Genomic DNA, 22,950 nt, shown 5'->3' on the forward strand with positions numbered 1-22,950 from the left:
CTTAAAACCATTTGCAGGATTCGGTATATAGTATAATGTGCGAGCACCTTCTTAAAAGTCCGGGGACTCTAGACTTTTCCTCTGAATATATACAAGCCTGAATGGCTTTATCTTTCAAACACTGGCTTAATCTTTTGCTCACTAATTGTGCAGAGTTAAAAATAGCTCGTGGTAACTTGTCTCCGGGGTTTAAACCTCAAAGAGTCGCTCTTTCTAGGAAGGATCACAGAATTCCCTTAAACCCTATTGCTCTTGCGACCCTTTCTCTACCCTCGGGTCCTGCTTTCCTCAAGTCCCAAAGGAGTTTTTGCCCCAGTTCGTTTGTGTAACATTAAAAGGAAAGGATGCCTGCCAGACAGACAGATAGACAGACAGGAACAAGAAGGCAGAGAAGAAACAAAAACCCTTTCACTAAAGACCAATCCAGCTGTCGTTCCAAGAATCTGGGGTTCCTCGGTAAATCCAGACCGAAGTATCCGCGCACCCATTTAAGCACGGGGAAGTCGGGGCGCGGCGAGGCCCCCCCCCCCAAGTCCTGCAGGGCGACCCCGGCCCCCGGGCGGGCCTCGTCCCGCCCCGACCCCGCGGGCGCCCCGCCCCGGCCGCCTGGGGACACGCCAAGGCGGGACCGGCGGCGACGGCTAAGTTTCCCCGGCGTGAAGGTCCCGCCGGTCCCGCGCTCGTGGGGCGGCCCGAGGCCCCGGTGACCGGCGGGGGGGGGGGGCTCCCCGAGGGTCGGACCCCGGACTGAGGGACCGCGGAGCCCTCGTCGTACCTCCACCAAGTCGCAGTCTCCCACAGGAACCCCGCCGGCGGGGCTGAGGCGAGCTGAGCGTCGGCGACCGCCACCGGAGACGGGTATCCGGGCCTCGGCCGACCGCCGCTGGCCCGGCCCGTGCAAAGAACCGAGCAACGGACAGCCCGAGGAGAAGGCGGGAGCCCGGACGGCCCGGCGCCCGCCGCGGACGCTGCGCGCGTGCGCCCCGCCCGCTCGGCTCTCGACTCAGCCGGCGCGTGCGCGCTCCAGGGATTTCGCGCCACTCCAACCCGAGGGGAGGGGCCGGAAATGCCCCGAGCACGCGCGGCTCCACGGAGAACGGAAGCCGCGGGAGGCGGGCGATTTGCTTAAGTGAAAGTGAAGCTCGCCGGGCGGGCCAGGCAACAGGCTCACGCATGCGCACTTCGGCCAGTTAGGCGCAAAGAAGCTTTAGCTGAGGGGGTGGCCCGGGTATGGGGCGGGGAGAAGGAAGTCTCTTCCCGGAAGAGGCGGGGGTTGTGGCTAGAGCGCGGAATTCGAAAGTACTCTGGGCGCCAAGTTCTTGGGGCTGTGTCGTGTTATTTGCTTATTCTCTATTTTTAAGAAAATTCAGAAAGTTGGAGGCAGTAGTTAGACTTCAGGCCCAACTGTAAATGACGAAGGGGCTTCTTCCAAAGCCAAGCAGGAAGGGCTGTCCGGGTAAGTCCTGCGGGACGGTGGAGAGATCAAGCGCCCCTTCCTGTGGCGGCCTGAGTTAGGGGTGAACTCGGTGTTGGCCCCCGGGTCGCAACCGATCACCTTCAGCTTCCTCTAAAAATGTCTTCTGTGGCTTCATTTTAGTGCGCATCCTGAGCCAAGACGTCCGACCACCCGGCTCAAGTTCTCAGGCCTGGCCTTGAACCGGTCCTGCGACTAACTCCCAGAAAGGTCACCTGCCACCCTGCGCTCTGCTCCCTACCCGCTTTCCCGGGGCTACTGGGCCCCGATGGTCCCTCCCTGTTATTCCCAGGGATGGACTCCCACGCCTCGCTGAAGGTCATCGGGCCAGCCTTCCCCAATGCCCAAACGCGACCTGGTGGTGTCCTTTCCGCGTAAAGGTTGCAGATAGACAGTTATTTGGGTTGTGATGCCGAACTTTTTCTGCCCTAAGCTAATCGATACTGTAAACCCCTTAAAGAATACCGAACCAGTGAAATTCCTAGGTGTCGTTTTCCGATCACTTTCATTCTTTATACAACCCTTTATAAATATACTGATTATATTCAGTAACCTACCTTCCTTCCGTACTCCCAAATCTTCCTCCTGGATGGGGATCAAATCGATGTCAAAGTTCTGGCTTCCATTTACTAAATTCTATCATTCAAAAGCACTTTTATGTCTAAAAGGAGTGAAGTATAATCAGATATAACAGGATAATCAACTATGTACTAATTTAATTGCCATGTACTAGTTTAAAGTACGACAAAATGGGTTGAAAATGGGGCCTTCTTGTTTCAGAAATGAATGGGGAATACAGTGGAGTGATCCTTGCTTAGATGACACTTCACTTTGCCCCAGAAGAGGTGGGGACACCTTTTGTCTGTTTGCTCCTCCCACATTTTGCTCTCCTTTACTGGCCCTGCTGTCTGAGAATAAAGTTACACTATCCTTTTCCCCTCACCTTACCCAGGACTTTAAATCTAATCCATTGAATCTCCAGCATCTAGGAGCATTTCTAATAAATATTAATAATGATATGATTAATAAGTAAGCTTCAAAGTGTAAGGTACATTTATATAAAAAATAAAACTGATAAATACAGTCCTGCACTGATGCAAAGTTTACACCATTTGTCAGTCTATATGAAAGTATAGGCATTTAAATGAAAATTGGGAGATTTAATTGTTCTGTCTCATCTTGTATAATTTTTTGCTCAACATTAAATTAGAAAGCCTGACTCAGTGCAACGCACGTTTTTGCATAAATCAAGCACTGACTTTATGTTCTTTAAATTTGATTAATTAGTGGAATTAGCAAGGTACTGTGTTTTTCTCACCTCATTCAGTTTTATAATTAACCAATAAAAGCTTAATAGCTTTTAAGGAAGTTTAAGGAGCATGAATTGATTTATGAACACCATATGGCTACATCAAAGGATTTGTTTGTGTTTTAACATGAAGTGCATTCTTAAACTCTTTAAGCAGAAATTGATGTTCTTTCTACTACATGATGATTTCTGAAATAAGAGTAATAATCATTTACTCCAAATTACCAAAATTGTTCATCAGATTCAAAATAATTCATCTGGTCTAATAATCTCACTTTGAAGAAAGGTTATATGTCTTCCCAAGGTCAGACAGTCAGTTATGTATCCAAGAGCTCTTCCCTAGGCTTTCTGTGAAATTGAAGCCATCCGTAGGTTATGAAGCTAATTTGCTATGTACTGTTTTTGTTGACTCATGTAAGTATTTTTGTGTTCTTAAGACTTGTGAATGTATTGAGACATTTTGTATGTACTATGTATTGATTGCATGACCATATTGATACCAGTAATTTCATTATGAGAGATTTGGTTGAGTAGAGACTCACCATATTCCACAGCACAAAGCTTCAGTTTTCACCCTATTAAGGAAATACAAAACCAAGCAAAATTATACATTGTTTTTGGTGGGCTTAATAGATGGAGCTTTTTAGATTTTACTTGATGAGCTATTTTCAAGTAACCTCATCCTGTGGATGGTGACCTCATGAAAGAATCTTTGTTCTTTCAGTGTACTTTGGTATTTTAAAAGCTGTTGTGTTCTGTATACCTTTTAGGAATTTTCTGTACCTTTTAGGAATTTTATGTGCTTTCATGGTGTTAGCCATTGCTATGTAATATCATTGCAGACAATAAAGTGACAAGAAGGAAAGGCAATGATGGAACTAGAGATCTTGGATAGAACTTAGGATGTCTCTAGAGAGACTGGCAGGATATCTCAAAGCAATGCCTCCAGCCCTCTTTTTTCTGGTTGTTTTAGGATAGATCCTGCCTCCCATCCAGGACCTATAATTTGCTTTTAAGCTTCCATTGTTGCTAGGACCACTGACATTTCCCCCCTGTACCAGCTTCACTTTTAAGGAGACAGAGGCTCATGGACTTTTCTGCCAGGGCTGGCCTGGCACCACAATCTTCCCATCTCGGCCTCCTATGTAGTTTGAGATGACAGGCACAATGCTGTCCCAGCTATGGGTTGAGAACATGATTTTTTTTTTCTACCCAGGCTGGCCTAAAACTACAATCCTTTTGTTCTTAGCCTCCTCAGTAATTAGGATTACAGGCGTGAGCAGCTGGTTCCCATGCTGTACTTTGAGATACTATTCTACTTTTATAAATGATCTTCAATAAGAAGTTGAGCTTTTGTGGTGGAAGGGTTGTGTGGCAGTGGAAGGTAGTAAAAAGTAGAAGCAGTAAGGCTTACTAGAAGACTTACTTTTTGACAGGCAAAATTAGGGGAGTGGCATTAGAAATGGGAAATTTCTAATGTATTTTGGAGGTCAAGTACTTGATAATCCATTGCTGTTTGGGGAGCAAAGTAAATCGAAGTATCAAGAATCACAGGTTTGTGGAGAAAGAATAAGACCACCATTTTGAGAAGCGGTAAAATCAAGAGTTAGATGCAAAGCAGGTTGTGGTGGTACATGCCTTTAATCCTTGCATTTAGGAGGCTGAAGCAGAATTGTGAGTAAGTAGCTAGCCTGGACTACCTACTTTACCCTGTCTCCAAAAGAAAACAGAAAAGATGTATATTAGTCACAATAGGAAGACAATAACCAGACAGATACTTCTAGTCAAGAACTCAGAGTATATCAGAATCAGTGGGATCAATAATATTAGAGAAGGCCAGAACAATGCAGAAATGTTCCATTTCCCATGTGTTTCCTTGGTCCGTTGAACATTGTTGCTTAGCATATTACTGTATCTTTTAGTTAAAAATAGTAAATACTGTGTCATTATGCAATGATTCAAGGTCTAGAAGGATTAAAAACATTTGTTGGAATGTGTCATTAAAAAGAATACAGGGGGCTGGGAAGGTGGCTCAGTGGTAGAGCGCTTGCCTTGCATGCTCAAGGCCCTGGGTTCGATTCCTCAGCACCACATAAGCAAAAAGAAAAAAGCCGGAAGTGGCGCTGTGGCTCAAGTGGTAGAGCACTAGCCTTGAGCTGAAGAGCTGAGGGACAGTGCCCAGGCCCAGAGTTCAGGCCCCACGACCGGACCCAAAAAAAAAAAAATAAAATAAAATAAAATAAAATAAAATAAAAAGAATACAGCTCTTTTAAAAAGTCATATTGATTTTTATCATTCAGAAAAAAATGCAAAAAAATAGTATATTCTGCAATAGCAATTCTTTGATGCTTATATTAAAAATAAGGCCTATATTTTTCAGTTGATACATGGTAACTGTACACTAAGGTACCTAATGATTCAGAAAGATTTGAGATAAAGAATATGACATTGAAAAGGATTGGTAATGAGACTTTTTTTCTGTCACATAATCAAGGGGGAAAAAAAAGAGGAGAGTGGTTTTAGCATAGACATAGTAACTCAAATTTTACTTCCAGGGTATCAACAGATAATTTTGTTATAACCATTTTTTCCTTATGTTTTCTTAGCTAATGTTCATAGCAGTGTATGTTTAAATAGCTGTTGTTACAATACTCTAGATGTTGGTTATGTTTTAAAATTATTTAAAATCGCTTTCAGACCATATGTATTTGGAATACGTGAAATTTAAGAATTTCTTGTTTAGACATGGATCCCATCCCCAATGTGTTCATGTATATGTAGATACTCCAAAATTGGTTCCATAATAAAATTGCCCAAGTGGTATTCCTTATGCTGTCATATACGTGTGGGCAACTTACATGAGACAATGGAGCCCTGATAGGCAGGACTAAAAAAGTTAGAAGAGCCAGAGAAAAGATTCACCTTGGAACAACAACAAAAAAAAAGATTCACCCTGACCAAGATCACGTGTTTTTGTTTACTGTTTTGTGTTAGTCCTGGGTCTGGAAGGCAGGACCTGAGCTACATACTGTCCCTGCGGTTGTTTTTTGTTTTGTTTTGTTTTTTGCTCAAGGCTAGCTTTGTACCAAAGCTCCACTTCCAGCTTTCTGCAGGTTAACTTGAGATAAGAGTCTCACAGACTTTGCTGCCCTGGCTGGCTTTGAATCACAATCCTCAGATCTCAACCTCCTGAGATTCTAGGCTTGATTCACTGGTGGCTGCCTCTTTTTGTTTTAAAGTTTGTAATGATTTATTGAACAAAGATATACCAAATATAGCACTAAAAGGAGAAAATGAGCATCTCTCAGAAAGCCATATTGAAGTTACATTTAATCTTCAAGGACTCAGATTTGTAAAGCATCACTTTTAAAATTTCATCATGAATGTTATGCGTATTTGGCCTCTTAATATTTAATCAAGAGGCAAACCCTGTAAATATTGCTAGTTAGGGGTAGGTGCAGGTATCAGGCAAGTCAGTGGGACTCTTAAAGCCAATTTAAAAAGCATGAATTGGAACTGTGGCTCTAGTAGTAGAGTGCTAATCTTGAGTAAAACAGATCAGAGACCATGCCTAGGCCCTGAGTTCAAGTCCCAGTACTGACAGAGGAAAAAAAAAAGTATGGTGAACAATAATACATACATATAATTATTTTAAAACTAACAGAATACAAAGTTAAATACTTTGATTCTTCCCATTCTTTTTTGACAGTTCTGAGGCTTGAACTCTAGGCCTGGGTGCTGGTTCAAGGCTAGTACTCTACCATTTGAGTCACAGCACCACCTCCAACTTTTTCTGTGTAGTTAATTGGAGATTAGAGTCTCACAGACTTTGCTGCCTGGGCTGGCAATCCTCAGCTCTCAGCCTCCTGAGTAGCTAGGATTATAGACATGAGCCACCAGCACCCAGCTCTTCTTTCTATTCTTAAGCTGCAATCATGCCTGATATATAACTAGTACCTGTTCATTACACCCCATATATCTCTGTTTTCATTTTGGATCTTGGAGACTATTTTTTCATCAGTACATATGTTTCTCTACTGATGGACACTTGGTTCTTCCTAGTATCATAAGCAATGCTACCATGAATATTTATATAGTGTCAATCTGCACACCTCTAATAACATACCTTAAAATAGATTTCTAGAAAAAAAATGGTTACATCAGAAGACATTTGATTTTAAATTTGGCAGTAACAATCGTAGTCACAATTAAATGAAATTAGATGAGTTATGATAATGTTTTTTGGTAACAATCTACTCCACTATAAATTATAAATGGCAAATGAAAGCAAAACTAAGAATATATTTGTTTCCTAATGCTTTAAAGATCTAATTTCTTTTTATACAAATATCTTAGAAATAGAATTATAGAATTAACCACGGTGTTTTAAAATAACTGAATCTGCCACAGTGTTAAAGTTAACCAGAACTTGATGTCAAAGACAATGTTATTAGTGGGCCACATTAACGACTGGACGCTTGGTTGTGTTTAAATCTGTCTTTTTCTTTGTAAAGTGACATAATGTATATGTGTGTACTTCATAAAAAAATGAGTGCACAAAATGATACTGATATTGGTCCTTGTAACATTGTATAATTAAAATTATAAAAAAAAACCCACTGGGAAAATTACAGATAGCAACACTTGTAGCATTTGTCTTTTCCTTACAATGTGAGAAAATTTAGATGGATTCTGCTGAAGGAAAAGAGTAGAGTGGTTTTTATTTGGAAGGAGTCTGCATATCATCTTAATATATTCTTGCCTCCTACCTTCTAGTTTGGGATGTATTTAGTCATTAAGAAGATAGCAATCTGACATTGTGTTTGTCTAGTCACACTTGAACTTTATGGCAAGTGCTGCACATGTCTGACAAATAATTACAAATGAAAAGCATGTAGATGTTCAATATTTTAATGTTAGCCTATAGAAAATATCTAAGTAGCTGGGAGCCAGTGGCTCACACCTGTAATCCTAGTTACTCAGGAGGCTGAGACCTGAGGAATGCAGTTCAAAACCAGACCAGGAAGGCAAGTCCCTAAGAGTCTAATCTCCAGTAAACTACCAGAAAACCGAAAAGTGGTGCTGTGGCTTAAATGGTAGAGAACTAACCTTGAGCTGAAGAGCTGAGGGACAGCTCCCAGGCCCAGAGTTCAAGCCCCATGACCGACAAAAAAGAAAGAAAGAAAGAAAATTTCTAAGTAGTTGACAACAGAGTTGAAGAGACAGCTAATAGCAAGAAAAAAGCAGTTCCTACTTTTTTTTTTTTAATGTTTTGGGTATTTTTTTATTTGTTTCAAAATGCTGACTAATAAATAGCCAGGAGAAACATCTCAATTATCCTGAATTTGCACTTGCTCATAATATATTGTTTGAATTCCTGCTTTGACCTTTTGGGTTTAACTTTTTTGTTGTTGTTTTGATTTGGTGAAATGTGTTGTAGATAATCACCAGAATGGGAGTGAATGACTTGTGGCCAATTTTGGAGCCTGTTAAGCAACACATCCATTTGCAGAATCTCAGTGGGAAAACCATTGCAGTCGATCTCAGTCTCTGGGTGTGTGAGGCACAGACAGTCAAAAAAATGATTGGAACGGTCATGAAGCCTCACCTCAGGTATAAGAATACATATAAACGTATGCTTGCAAATGCAGTCATGGTGCCTTGGTTTTACTTTAAGTTTACTTCTCTTTTGTCAAAATATATTTCATACATCCAAGTTTGCCTTTTTTTGTACTAATGACTTACAAATTTGTATATTAGAAACATCAGAACCACCAGACCCATGTATCTAACCTCAACTAAGCATAAACATCAGAGCGCTTCCTTTAATAAAAAGTAGGGTTTTGAGAGACATTATCTCCCTGTTTTACCTCTACCCCACATCCAATCAATCCATCAAGTCCTGCCAGTTTTTCTTCTAAAACATACTTGGGGTTTATCTTTCCATATCCTCAGTCCTTGCCAAACTCTTCTTCTACCCCTTCCTTTGCTATTGGCCTGCTCTTCGAGTTTCTATATAGCAGCAAGAATAGTCGTAAACCTCCTTAGCTTTGAAACATCTAGTGGTTTTACCCAGCAAGTAAAATCAAATCCTAATTAATTAAATATAATATATTTTATACTAGCTGAATATTCTTACCTTTTGGTAGTACTGCTATTTAGACTTTGGTTGTCAGTACAGTGATTAATATGTCAATAATTTCTGTATTTCAGGAATTTATTTTTTCGTATTTCATATTTAACTCAAATGGATGTAAAACTAGTTTTTGTTATGGAAGGGGCGCCACCACAGCTGAAAGCTGATGTCATAAACAAGAGGAATCAGATGCGTTACGGGACTTCTGGAAAAATGTGGTCTCAGAAAACAGGGAGATCACATTTCAAGTCAGTCTTGAAAGAGGTGAGCTTATTTATTCAGTTAATTCTGATTTGAATTGAAGAATACATGACCTCTATGAAGTTAATACATTTTAATACTTATTAACTGGGCTGCAACTGGAAGAATATCCAAAAAAAATTATGTTTTAGAGTAAAAACTGACCTGAATTCAGTCCTGGCCTCTGGCACTGAGGAATTCTGAGCCATCAAAGGCAGGACTTTATCTGAAGCACAGTTCTGACTCTTAACACTTTGCGGGAATGTGATCAAAATAAGAGAAAATGTCTCTAAAATAACTAGCACATCTGTCGTTAACTAAGCCCATTAGGGGCCTTTTCTCACAGGAACTTGGAACTCCTGCACTGGCTGTCAACAGAATCCCCTGGGTGGTGTACATAGTTTATCAGCATGCTTTTTGTATGGGACATCCTCTGGGACCTTGGAAACAGAGTCCCAGTAGATGTTCGTGTTTGATCTCACACTGTCTCCTATCTATGCTTCTGGCAGGTATATAGGGTGCCTTTGGGAAGTACCCAGGCACAGTGGCTAAAATTCACATTGACCAGTTAATCATGTGCATCCACACCAGGCCACAGCATAAAGATTATGTGGTTGAAGGCTTACGCCAGGCCAAGTTCAATCACCTTGATCACCAATGCATCTTGCATCCAGCCTCACCCGCCCCCTCCAAAAAAAAGTAATATACAGTGTAGGGACTTTGATCATTTTATCCTTTGTAACATCTTTAGCACATAGGTTCCCAGAATGTATGCGATCTCAATTCCTGCTTCACCCATTAAAATTTTATGATAGCTTATCTATGGAATATTTCACTTTAATAAGGTATTGTAATTTTTTTAAGTGATGGTTACTAAGTGCTAGTGTTTCACACCTGTAATCCTAGCTACTCAGGAAGCTGAGATCTGGAGACAGTGATTAGAAGTAAGCCCCTTCAGGAAAGTCCGTGAGATCTGATCTCCAATTAAATGTGGAGCTCAAGTGTTAAGTGGCAGACTTGAGTTAAAAATCTAAGGGACAACACCCAGGCCATAAGTTCAAGCCCCATACTAGCACATACACACATACATTTGTACAAAATAAGTTATATTATTTATAATTTGTTATAGTGTATTTTTGTAAATTAAGAAACCAACTAAAATTATATGTGTATATATATATCTAATTAGATCCATATATATGTATATATATGTATTTATCTAGTTGCTATATGTGCATATGTATATATCTAGTATATGATTTTAGTTGATTATATACATGCGTATAATTAAAACTATAAGAACCTATTAATTATTTTCTTTTCAAATGTTATGTTTTTAAAGATTTGCTATAATACTACACAAATCATTTTTATTGTGGGCTTTTGCTTAACATAGCATGCATAATTCCCAATTGTCACTTACTTTTGAAATGTAACATAGTGCTTGGTTAACTTGTGTCAAGCTGGAAACCCTTCCTAAGATTGTAAGTATCATTTTCACTTTAGTTTCCTATACATGAACTTATAGACAGTATTTTTTGTGCATACACCTTTTTCTTGTGCTTTCTGATTTTATTTAAATTTACCAAAAGTGAAATTGATAAAGCAAAATTTAGAATGTTTTTACTATCAGTACATATGTGAAATAAACAATTACATTGCACTCACAAGAAACTTGGATGGTTAATTAACTTTGTGTCATACAAAAATAAAGATATTTCATTTGGCACGTGTTGACATTTTAATCATGAGATTAAATATCACACCCATTTTCAGTTTTTACTCCTTCATTAGGTCTCTTACCTACTTCTTTCTTAAGGTTGTTATTTTTGTTTTGTGCAAGGTCTTTGGGTATTAATGATACAAATCTTATATTCTCTTTGAGTTCCAATTTGTCATTTCAATTTTGGTTTAAAACATATTTTAAAAGGCATCACATAAAAGACATTAGAGTTACTTTTTTCCTCTCTGAAATATTGTCTAATTTCCATCCTTACGTGTTGCTTTTTTTTTTTAATGTGGTTTTTAAGTACTGAATTATTCCACCTAACAATTTCCAATCGCTGAAGTAAGTGTCTATGCTTCACTCCACTTCTTGTAAAATTAGTTCCTGGAAATTTTTGTGGACCTCTTCCTTAAAACATCACATATCTGGTATCGCTATCTCTTCTTAAAAGAATTGTTCCATTCCTGTTTCTTCATTACTATTATTAAGTATTCCTGGGCATATACTATCAGCTAAATATTGCTCATCTATTGTTTTCCTGTTTCCTTGCTTTCAGTAGTAGACCGCACTTCCTTCTTATCCATTTCTTGCTTTTACAATTTCTGCCATGGGGGGCTGGGAAAGTGGCTCAGTGGTAGAGTGCTTGCCTTGCATGCCTGAGGCCCTGGGTTCGATTCCTCAGCACCACATAAACAAAAAGAAAAAAGCCAGAAGTGGTGCTATGGCTCAAGTGGTAGAGCGCTAGCCTTGAGCTGAAGAGCTGAGGGACAGCACCCAGGCCCAGAGTTCAGGCCCCACAACCGGACCCAAAAAAAAACAAAACAATTTCTGCCATGGGTTCTTTGAAAGGATACTTGGGAGCTGATATTTGCTTACTTTGAATGGATACTTTTATCTAAGATTAAGGTAACAATAAGACTGTAGAAAAAATAAAGTTATCTGGCTATAGAATACCAAGAAGTAAAGCTTTGTCTTGTTTTTTAAGAAGGAAGGATAAATAAAGGCTTGCCATGTAAGCCAGGCTGACATTAAGCATATAATCCTCCTGCCTCTACCTTCCAAATGCTGTGATAACGGGGTGCACTTCCCCACCCAGAAGTACATTGTCTTTGCAGAGGTTTAATTTGCTTTTTTAAAAGAATCTTTGTCTTTTGAAAACATGAATGACATTGCCCCATTTGTGAGGAAATGGAAAGGCTTGGAAAAAATTATATTAAGTGAAGTAAGCCAGGCCCAAAGAAACATAGGTCCCATGGTTTCCCTTATTTGCAATATCTAGTATATGTCTGAGTCAAGCAGAAAAGGTCAGATAAGGTGATGTTAGGGGAATGAACCCCAAGATATGTATTCAAGTGTTTTTTTTTCTTTCATGCGATTGTTTCTAACACATTTATAAGATGATTATTTATAAGATGTTGCCTTGTATGTCCCTCCCCCACAGTATAATCCCTGCTTTCACTGTATTTGATGTCGGTATAATTTGTGGAGGGGAAGGGGAAAAACAAGTCGTTTAAATAAGGATACAGGTGGACCCATTGCAACAATGAGAAGTACAAGTCCTTATGTCAAAAATGATCTTTACAACTTTGGTGGGGGTGGGGGGAGGATTGGGTGGAGGAAGATGGGAAGGGGAAACAAAGGAGGAGGCTACAATGCTTGATAAGAAATGTACTCATTATCTTGCCCATGTAATTGTAACCCCTCTGTACAGTATTTTCACAATAAAAAAAAAATTTTTTAAAGAATCTTTGCCTTTTGAAAACTTGTCCAACTGGGCACCACTGACAGATTTTTTTTTTCTTATGTAATATAGCATGCAAGCAATTAATATGATCAAGATGTGTTTATTAGTCCATAGAGAGATGGAATAAATTTAATTCCTTAAACCAAATTGGTACTAGCATCTTCTTTGGAAGAGCTCATCTTGAAAAAGCAATTTCCTAGTTTCACACACACAAGTTCTTAAAGACATTTTCAGAATCAGAAGATAATAGCATTGAACAAAACAATGGCAAACAAACATGGGCTACTTTGTAATTGACATTAACAATCTGAACTTTTTCATGACAGAAAATTTTAAATTGGCTCAGAAGTAATCCAACACCAATCCATCCGCAACTCTTTTGTCTCATGTTCCCTACCCACTATCCGATTCCTCCATTATCTTAAAGCAAATCCCACCTGTAATCCTGTATAATTTTTAAGATCTTATTGCTCTCTACCAGGTGTCTCTAGAAAAAGAAAATGAACAGTGTGATGAGTACAAAAATAAGTTAAGCACTGGAGAAAGTAATGTCTTGCACCTACTTTTTGTTTCAGTGCCTTGAAATGCTTGAATGTTTGGGAATCCCCTGGGTCCAAGCTGCCGGGGAAGCAGAGGCCATGTGTGCTTACCTCAACGCTGCTGGCCATGTAGACGGTTGTCTTACCAATGATGGGGATGCCTTTCTCTATGGGGCCCACACTGTTTACAGGAATTTCACTATGAACACAAAGGTATTTTATATTTTCTATCTCACTTCATTGTGTATTTGCAAGATTTTTTTTATTTTGATGTTAATGGAAGTTTTAAACTCAAGGACTTGTGCTTACTCAACAGGTGCTTTACCTGTGAGTCTGGTCTTCAGAACTTTGTGTGCTCGTTATTGAGATAGGGTCTTGCTGCCCTGCCCAGACATGCTCCTGGATTGCAGTCCACCTATTTTTAGGCTTCCTCTCCAGCTGGAATAACAAAGGCATTCTACCATGCTTAGCTTCTGTTGAGATGGAGTCTTGCAAAAACAAAAAACAAAAAAACAAAAAAAAACCCTATTATTATAGGTGTCAGCCACCAATATACCCAGCTGCAAGTTACCTTTTTCAAAGAGCTGATTAGGCTAGAACACCGGCTGTAGTGATAAACCACCTGAGTAGCAAGTCCTGAATTTAAACTCCAGGATTGCCATGTGGGGAAAGGGAGTAAAATTACATACATGTAAAATGTTGACCATAATGCTTGCCGAATAGCAGTTACTAAATGAAATAATGCTTACTGTTATTAAAATATACAGTAATTGCTTTTTACTCTTCATACAGAGGAAAAGATCTTGGAAGTTTGGACCATAAATAAGTTACAAATATTCTGAAGAGATAACGTTATAAGCTCATTTAAACATTAGTAATTGTATGCATGCATGAAAACTATTGTCAAAATTTTTTAAAAGAACATTGACACATAGTTTATTCTCCTCAAAATGCAGACTTATCTACCAGGCTGGACTTTTTTTTCACATTTTTGAACTCTATATCATTTTCATCAACACATCACAAAATTGTATCTGAGGTATATTGTTTTGACCAAGAATTACCTGTTTTACTATTTTATGCTCAAAAACATCTCCAAATGGGCAAAGACAAAACAACAAAAAGAAAATGCCAACACTCCTAGAGGAATGGTTAAATACCTTATAGTTACAATACAAGGGAGCCTGTGCCTAGACATCTCAAGGATTGTGGCCAGGCAGACAACCTCCTGGCAAACTATCATGTTATCTCCAGATGTTAAATAGTGCCCCACTGGGAACACCACCCACAAGTCAGTGGGATCCATTACTAAGCTATCATTTTAAAACAGTGTAAGTGCTGTCATAAACTTGATAAGAAATGTACTCGTTATCTTGCCCGTGTAATTGTAACTCCTCCGTACGGTATTCTCACAATAAAAAAAAAAATTTAAATAAAAAAAAAAAAGAAAGTGGGTGATAATGAAAAAAAGATACTTAGACTTACTACTGGAGAAAAAATACTGCAGTATTTTATTTAATTCTACTTTTTTGTAGAGTTAATTCAGTATTAGGATGTGTTGAGGAAAATTGTTTTGTCTTTGAAGAACATGCACCAAGCTACTAAAAATAATTAACTTAGGAAATTCAATAATTACAGGGACTGTTTATTTTTTATTATATGTATTGTAGATCATACCTTTTAGACACCAAAGAACAAGTCAAGAGAAGAAAAATTTGCCCCCATGGTTTATGTTTAAGCCATTTTTGAAGCTATGGCTGTTTATTGAAATGTGAAGATTATAGTGATTGAAATAATTTTCCAGTCTAAATTTAGGAATAAACATGTACAGAGCCAGGTGCAATGGCTCATGCTTCTTTGTCTAACTCCCTAGGAGGCTGCTATTTGGAAGAGTGTGGTTCCAAGCCAAAAAAAGAGAAAAAAAAAAACAGCCCATAAAACCCCTTTCATGCAATAAAACCTGGATGTGATAGCATACAGGCATCATCTCATCTAAATGGAAAGTGTAAATATGAGGATTTTAGGCCAGACTCATCTCATCCTAAATAGAAGTCCCTATTCAAAAATAACAGACAAAATGTGTGTGTGGATGCAAAGTGGGGACAAGGCTCAAGAGGTAGAGTCCCCTGCTTAGCAAACATAAAGCCCTGGCTTCAAACTACAGTAGTAAGTAGATGATAGACAGGCAGTCAGACAGACAGATAGATAAAATACCTAACCTTGGCAGATCTTTTTGTACTGTTTAATGAATGAGCACGTGCTACATTTTGAGGATTACTGAATGTGTACTTTTTTTTAGGACCCACATGTTGACTGTTACACAATGTCATCTATCAAGAGTAAACTGGGTTTGGACAGAGATGCTCTGGTTGGACTAGCAATACTTCTTGGTTGTGATTATCTTCCAAAGGCAAGCAGAACTATATTCATTTACTTTTCATAGTGTGCTTTTTTTGCTACCTTACATGCTGTATAAATATGCATGTGATATGATTATGAGACTCTAATTAGAAATGTAAGCTTAAATACAATAAAGTACTCAGGAACTAAAATAATGAGCATTTCAGATGCTGTTAAAAAGCTGATTTGTGAGGCAGAATTTTATGTACAAGCATAGAACAATAAGTAGTACTACAGCTTGAATCTCAGTAAGCCACTGCACCCTAAAAGCTGACGCATTCAAGTGTGACTATACTTTCAGAGAAATACAGAAATTGTTCTTTTGCTATATTGTTCCAGTACTAGTTTCTGTTCTTGTTTTGTCTATTTTTTAGTTTTCAGTATTCATCGTAGCTTTCCAGTTATACATATGCCCAATGTAGCATTACTGTTGCTAAGCAACATGATTATTGAGGTGAGCCATTTACAATGCCTTTCAACATTGCATTGGGTTTTGTTCATGGCCTTAGAATGAACAGTTCTCTCTCTCCACACACATGCACACCTGCATACACACACACACACACATACACACACACACACACACACACACACACATATACCTGAGAAGTTCAAAGAAGAGCAGCATATAATTTTTTTTTCACTTAGGCTAAAAGAAATTAAAATATAAAAGATAAAATCATTATCCCTGATTTCTAACTTAAGTCTTAAATAGCTAAATATAGAAGCCAGTTTTTTCAAGTTAGTAAGCAAAGAAAGCAGGAAGAAAGAAACCTGTAACTACCACAAGCATTTTATTGTAATTCTTCTGAAGTAAAAGACCCTTATTTTCCTATGTAATTATATTGTAATTAAAATCTAGAAATAGCTAACTTGAAACCAGCTTTAGTACAGAAATAATTACAATAATGAATTAAGCTTTTGATTTTTTACCTCTTGTATCCTAATTAAGCACTTTTCTTGAATATTTTTAATATTGTGCTCCATCAGGTTTTGCTTTGAGATGTAGCTAAATCATAATATAAGGAGGATGATACTCAAAATAACAATTGACATGTCCAAATTAAGTCTAGAGAGAAGAGACTTTGTTCTGACTGAACAAGCTTCCATTAAATTGATGAGCTACCCTTTTGCCATTCCCTAGATCTTAACATTTGAATTTATTTTTCTGCTTTGTGAAAGGGAATCCCTGGAGTTGGAAAAGAACAAGCATTAAAACTTATACAGATTTTGGAAGGGCAAAGTTTGCTTCAGAGGTAACTAAAACATTATTTTCTTGCAACATTGGACTTTTATTCTTGAGTTTAATAGTGATTATTACATAAATGATTGTGCATTCTAGAAAAGGGGTTTTATATTTTTAAACTGTTCCATGTTTTCACTTAAAGTAATTTATTTATTTTGAAGTTTTCCAAAGGAAGAGAATATATATGTTCTAAGCCATATGGGATACATATTTTTTTAAAAAGTGTTATTCACTCACTAAATAGAATTAGTGTGGTGTCAAATGAATATATTTATTTAAAGTTATTTGTAACCATAGGCATTTTCAGACTAGTTTAACATGTTAAAATTAATTTTATATTGGAAACCTTAAATTGTATTTACTTTTTAATAAATGAAGTATATATAGCCTGTTGCAATTTTTATTTTTATATACTGGTAGTTTTTGGTAGTTTTCTGGAGATAAGAATCTCAAGGACTTTTCCTGCCCAGGCTGGCTTCAAACTTCTATCCTCAGATCTCAGCCTCCTGAGTATTTAGGTGGGATAATAAGAAAGGCTTGATCAAAGCTTTTATTTTGGTGGCACACACATATAATCCTAACCATGTGAGAGGTGGTGATGAGTAAGGGAAAATTATAGACAGGCAATAGTTAGCAAGATCCTATCTACTACCAAGGCAGGGGTTGTGGCCTTCATCTGTGATACCAGCTTTGTGAGAGGCATGGGTGGGAGAGAGGATTGGAGTTAAGGTCAGTTCTGGGCACAAAGACCCTATCTGGAAGAATAACTAAAATAAAAAGGACTGGAGGTATGAGTTTAGTGGTAGAACACCTGTCTAGCAAGCATGGAACTCTTGAGTTCAAAATGCTAGTACTGCCAAAAAATAAATTTGTTTTGCTTTAGACTGTTCTGCAGCTACACATTTAGTAATACATTCATTATGATAATTTTTTCATATGTTTGTGTGCTTCAACTCTGGGCCTGGAAAGTTCTTGCTTAGCTTTTTCTACTCAGTGCTGACATTTTACCACTTGATTCACACCTCTGCTTCTGGCCTTTTGCTGGTTATTTGGAAATAAGTATCTCAAGGACATTTCTGTCCAGCTGGCTTCAACTCGTGATTGTCTGATCTCAGCCTCATTAAGTAGTTAGTATTATAGGCATGAGCCACCAGTGTCTGGCTTCATTATAATTAATTTGAGCTCTATAATTTGGGGATTCAAGCTAATTAAAAATACAGCTTATATTGAAATTTACAAGCTCTGCTATTTAGTCTTTTAAAATTACATGAGTTGTATTTACTTGCTGAAAGCAGTGGTTTATACAAATTAATATGAATTGTAGCAAGATATAGGATGAATAAGAAAGAAAGGAGCTAGGAAGATGGGCTCAGTGGTAGATTGCTTGCCTTGCATGCATAAGGCTCTGGGTTCGATTCCTCAGCACCATATAAACAAAGAAAGCTGGAAGTGGCACTGTGGCTCAAGTGGTAAGGTGCTAGCCCTGAGCTGAAGAGCTGAGGTACAGCACCCAGGCCCAGAGTTCAGGCCCCATGACCAAAAGAAAAAGGAGACTGGAAGTCTTGGCTCTTGGTTTGGGATGGTGAATATCTGGAAAGAAATGCTAAGTGACAGGGAGCTGGGAAGGTGACTCAGTGGTAGAGCTTGCCTTGCATGCCTGAGGCCCTGGGTTCGATTCCTCAGCACCACATAAGCAAAAAGAAAAAAGCCAGAAGTGGCGCTGTGGCTCAAGTGATAGAGCGCTAGCCTTGAGCTGAAGAGCTGAGGGACAGCGCCCAGGCCCAGAGTTCAGGCCCCACGACCGGACCCAAAAATAAAAATTTAAAAAAAAAAAAAGAAAAGAAATGCTAAGTGACAGAAATGAAGATGGAGTAATCATGAAAGATCCCATGCAGTCTTTCCTATAAAGCTCTTGGCAGATCTAAGGCTTAAGTCTACTATTGACATCCATGACTATTGTGCTAAATGAGGAGAGAAGGGCATACTTGGTCATAGGGGTGAATGAGAGAACCATTTGAGAATAGAAAAAGAATAATATAAAAGGGAAAAGCAAGCAAATTCTGTGCTTGGCTACCTGCAAGACACTCTTACATAAGAGTTTCAGCAAGTTTGTATTTTTTGGCCGTGTTTAGTATTTGTCAACACTTGAAAATAATAAAATTACATGTCTTTTTGTAATTATAATATGTTCTCTTTATTAGTTTAGACTAATTTTCCGTAATTTTTAATCTTTTGAAGCACTATTTAGTATTTATCTGGAAACAATGTGAATTTTTACTAAATGAAATCCTAGCAGCTAAATAATTATTCTAGGTGTTAGATATTACCCAGTGAACTCAATAACTATTCCTAAAATCTTTCATTAAATAAATAGTGTTTTACTATTTGTGTTGGAGACCGAGAAATGATTATTTCAAGTGATCCAGATTTTTTTTTTGTCAATTAGGGGCTTGAACTCAGGGCCTGGGCATTGTCCCTGAGCTCTTTTGTTCAAGGCTAGCTCTCTACCACTTTGAGCCACAGCTTCCTTCCAGTTTTCTGGTGGTTAATTGGAGATCAGAGTCTCAGGGACTTTTCTGCCTGGGGTATCTTTGAACTATGATCCTTTGATCTCTGTAATTAGGATTACAGGCATAAGCCACCAGCACCTGGTTTGAGATCCAGACTTTTAAAAGTGTTAAATTAGTAGCTTAGCATTTGATTTGTCTTTATATGTTACTCTTGACTCTTATTTCCAATATAGGAAAAAATGTTAATTTATACAGTTGTATTTGTCTTGTATTCTGGCACAAAGAAGAGATCAAAATTCCATATCCAGATCATTCTTTCCACATGATGCTACCTATCAAAGCTTCTTTAAAAAGCTGGGTGAATGCATTAGATATAATTTTATATATACACCCATACATACAACACATTGTCCTCTTAACAAATTCTACTCTCTGTCATTGAGGCCACATTCCAAAACTTGTCACTGTGGCTTTTCCCAAGCTAGGCTATCAAATTGATCGACATTACAGGGAAAATAATTTGATGGGTTAAAATGAAATAGACTGACAGTTGCCATTTTTATGACCTAACTTATTTTTTTTCATTAAACATTTTTCTGTTAAAGGTTTAATCAGTGGAATGAAAAATCTTGTTCTGCTACTTCACAACCACTAGCCACTAAAAAAGTGGCTCATTGCTCTGTGTGCTCCCACCCAGGTAAGCAGAGCTGAAAAATAGCTCTAGAATATTAGACTGACCCCCTTGGTCTTATTCCTGTTCCCACTGTACTTTTACATACCTTTATAAACACTGTGAGGTCTTCAAATGGTCCTGCCACTATATTGAGAATGCCTTGCAGTTGTCAGGAGTTGTATTATATCCACAGAGAAGGCACTTTGTAAATGTTTTTGGAATGAAATAATGTGATTGAAATGATAAATATAGGAGAAGTACAATTTAAAACTATTATATCAAATTACTTAGATCTTAACATTATCATCTTTTGATTTACAAACTCATTTTGTGGGGTGGGGAAACAGAGTCTTAAAGGGAAATGAAACCATTCCTTTTACCAGTGATTTATATTTACATTATTAAAACATTTTTCGTCTTATAATATGTTTTCAACTGGGTGTAAAGATCGTGACTTAAAACTAATTTCTAATGCACATTTGTTCTTCTTGGAAATGCATTGGGTCTTCATTAGTCTTAGTGAAACAGAGATGTCATTGAACATAATATTGGGTCAGAAATGCCTTTCCCTCCCAAAAGAGATTAGGAGATCATGTTTGATCATCTCTTAAAAGAAATTCAACTGCATCTATATCTCCTAATATGTTTTTGTTAACATTTTAAAATTATAAGTTAAATCCTATGAGAAATACATAAAATACCATTCTATATTTTCTATGATTACAAGTGACAAGGTTTTGGTCATGCCAAATACTGCACTCTTCCATATCTCAAAACAATATTGAAGGTTATCACACTTGCTTTTAAAGGAAATTAGAGCCCCTACACCTGTTATGCAGTCATATTCTGTTCATGTTCCTGGCACAGTTTAAAAATAACTATACCCATAACTCAGAGTCACATCCTGGAAGAAGTAATTAACTGGTATATTCTTTTAATATTCTACTTAAAAGAAGTCATGAATTTTTCTAATAAATGAATCCCTTACTAATAATTTGACTTTTCTAGCATGTGGCTAGTACAGATGCCAGAAAGTTCTCCCATTACTGATTATTAATAAATGTGTACTTTCAGATTACAAATTTAAACTTTCAAATACAAGAGTAATTTTTAAAGGTGTCTTGTGGTAGAATTAAGTTCTACTTTATCTCAAGAATTACTGTAGCGTGAATTACACTATTCAAACTATGTATGTTGAAACCTTTATACTAAACACTAAATTTTAGATACTAAATTTTAAATAGTAGCAAAACAAAAGCAAGCATTTATAAGACAATTGTAAAAAGCAGTGAAAGTTATACTTCTTCAATGTCTCCAAAAAGGTTCACCTAAGGATCATGAGCGTAATGGCTGCAAATTTTGCAAAAGTGACAGGTATTGTGAGCCCCATGATTATGAATACAGCTGTCCTTGTGAGTGGCACCAGTCAGAACATGATAGGCAACTGCATGGAGTAGAGAACAATATTATGAAGTAAGTTTGTTTTAAACACTCATTTTTTTTCTGGCATGACCTATATATATGTCGTTAAATTATTTGCACATTAAATATCACCCACGTTTACATTAGTCATGTTTTGCATATTCTTTTCTTGATTCTATTTTTTAAAAATCCAGCCATGCATAATTTAGTAATTTAATAGCTCTTAGGAGTAGCTTCATGATTATTTAAGATACTGTATATGAAGCCAGGTGCAGTGGCTCACACATATAATCCTAACTACTCAGGAGGCTGAAATTGGGAGGAGTGAGGTTCAAGGCCAGTCAAAAAGTTAGCAAGACTTCTCCTTAACCAGTAGATGCATAAACCTGTCCTCCCAGCTACACAGGAAGCTAAGATCAGATGACTTGTGGTTCCAGGCCATCCCAGGCAAAGAAATTCCTGAAAGAAAAAGCTGGACATACCTGTCATAAAAATTTTAGGGAACCCAAAATACGGTCTCAGTTCTAGAAGGTTCCCTGGCTATAGAGGCTCCGTCTCAAAAAATTAAAAAGGGTTTAAAAGATAGCTCAGTGGTAGTGCGCAGAAGAATAGCTCAGTGTAGGGTGTTTGCCTAACAAGGATAGGGTCCTGAGTTTAAAATTTTTTTCCAGGGCTAGGAAGGTGGCTCAGTGGTAGAGCGCTTGCCTTGCATGCATGAGGCCCTGGGTTCAATTCCTCAGCACCACATAAGCAGAAAATAAAAAGGCCAGAAGTGGTACTATAGCTCAAGTGGTAGAGCGCTACCCTTGAGCTGAAGAGCTGAGGGACAGCGCCCAGGCCCAGAGTTCAGGCCCCACGAATGGACCCAAAAAAAATTTTTTTAAATAAAAATAAATAAAATAAAATTTGTTTCCACCCTTCAAAACCCCAGGAACAATACAGTACATAAATATTTTTTAGTAAGCGAGAAGATATTTGGTGAGATTATTTTAGGGTCTGTGTAAAGTTGCTTGATTTAGTAGTGACGTACATATAATGTGTGTATAACTAGTAGTAATATGTATATACTTAATCTTCAGGAAAGCTTGCCGTTGTGAGGGATTTCCGTTCCAGGAGGTAATGCTGTTATTCAATTGTACATTCCTTTTGCGAAATTTTTAGACATTTTAAAGTCCTGATTTTCTTTTTTTTTTTTTTTTTTTTTACTTAGGTTATTCAAGAATTCCTTGTGAACAAGGATAAATTGGTGAAGGTTATCTGGTACCAGAGACCTAACTTATTACTCTTTCAGGTATCTGAAAATAAGTGCTTCCTTGGTAGTACAAAGTTAGATTTAGAAAGATTTGAAGAGATATTTACTTTGATTAGTTTAAGAGGAGGTTTAACAATTAAAACACATAGCTGTTGTTTACCTATACGCTTTTCACTATTTATGTCTTTATTCCTCTGCTATACAATGGCCATGCTTCAGGGTCTACACCTAAAGCTTTGGAAGGCAGTATAATTTACAAAATGAGATAAATTTGAACAG

General features: G+C 37.8%; 2 protein-coding genes across 3 annotated transcripts in view; one reads left to right on the forward strand and one right to left on the reverse strand.

Annotated features, from left to right (window-relative positions):
- The window catches only part of Smc6 (structural maintenance of chromosomes 6), a 59,105-nt gene extending 58,152 nt beyond the window's left edge, over nucleotides 1-953 (reverse strand). Inside the window, exon 1 of the mRNA XM_070025027.1 lies at nucleotides 776-953. The gene's annotated coding sequence lies outside the window, so the exon portion shown is untranslated. The remainder of the gene's footprint in view (nucleotides 1-775) is intronic.
- Nucleotides 954-1,292: 339 nt separating this feature from the next.
- The window catches only part of Gen1 (GEN1 Holliday junction 5' flap endonuclease), a 28,659-nt gene continuing 7,001 nt past the window's right edge, over nucleotides 1,293-22,950 (forward strand). Inside the window, exons 1-11 of one of the 2 annotated variants that reach the window (XM_070025030.1) lie at nucleotides 1,293-1,456; nucleotides 1,598-1,684; nucleotides 8,224-8,396; nucleotides 8,997-9,183; nucleotides 13,205-13,381; nucleotides 15,468-15,578; nucleotides 16,751-16,824; nucleotides 19,930-20,021; nucleotides 21,320-21,470; nucleotides 22,499-22,535; nucleotides 22,630-22,710. In XM_070025030.1, coding sequence (XP_069881131.1) covers nucleotides 8,236-8,396; nucleotides 8,997-9,183; nucleotides 13,205-13,381; nucleotides 15,468-15,578; nucleotides 16,751-16,824; nucleotides 19,930-20,021; nucleotides 21,320-21,470; nucleotides 22,499-22,535; nucleotides 22,630-22,710 — 1,071 coding nt within the window. In that variant the 5' untranslated portion in view covers nucleotides 1,293-1,456; nucleotides 1,598-1,684; nucleotides 8,224-8,235. The remainder of the gene's footprint in view (nucleotides 1,457-1,597; nucleotides 1,685-8,223; nucleotides 8,397-8,996; nucleotides 9,184-13,204; nucleotides 13,382-15,467; nucleotides 15,579-16,750; nucleotides 16,825-19,929; nucleotides 20,022-21,319; nucleotides 21,471-22,498; nucleotides 22,536-22,629; nucleotides 22,711-22,950) is intronic. The other variant, XM_070025029.1, reaches the window with a different exon arrangement.

The sequence above is a fragment of the Dipodomys merriami genome, unplaced genomic scaffold (assembly GCF_024711535.1).
Source record: "Dipodomys merriami isolate MVZ:Mamm:240054 unplaced genomic scaffold, mDipMer1.0.p SCAF_17, whole genome shotgun sequence".
In the NCBI taxonomy this organism is placed as follows: domain Eukaryota; kingdom Metazoa; phylum Chordata; class Mammalia; order Rodentia; family Heteromyidae; genus Dipodomys; species Dipodomys merriami.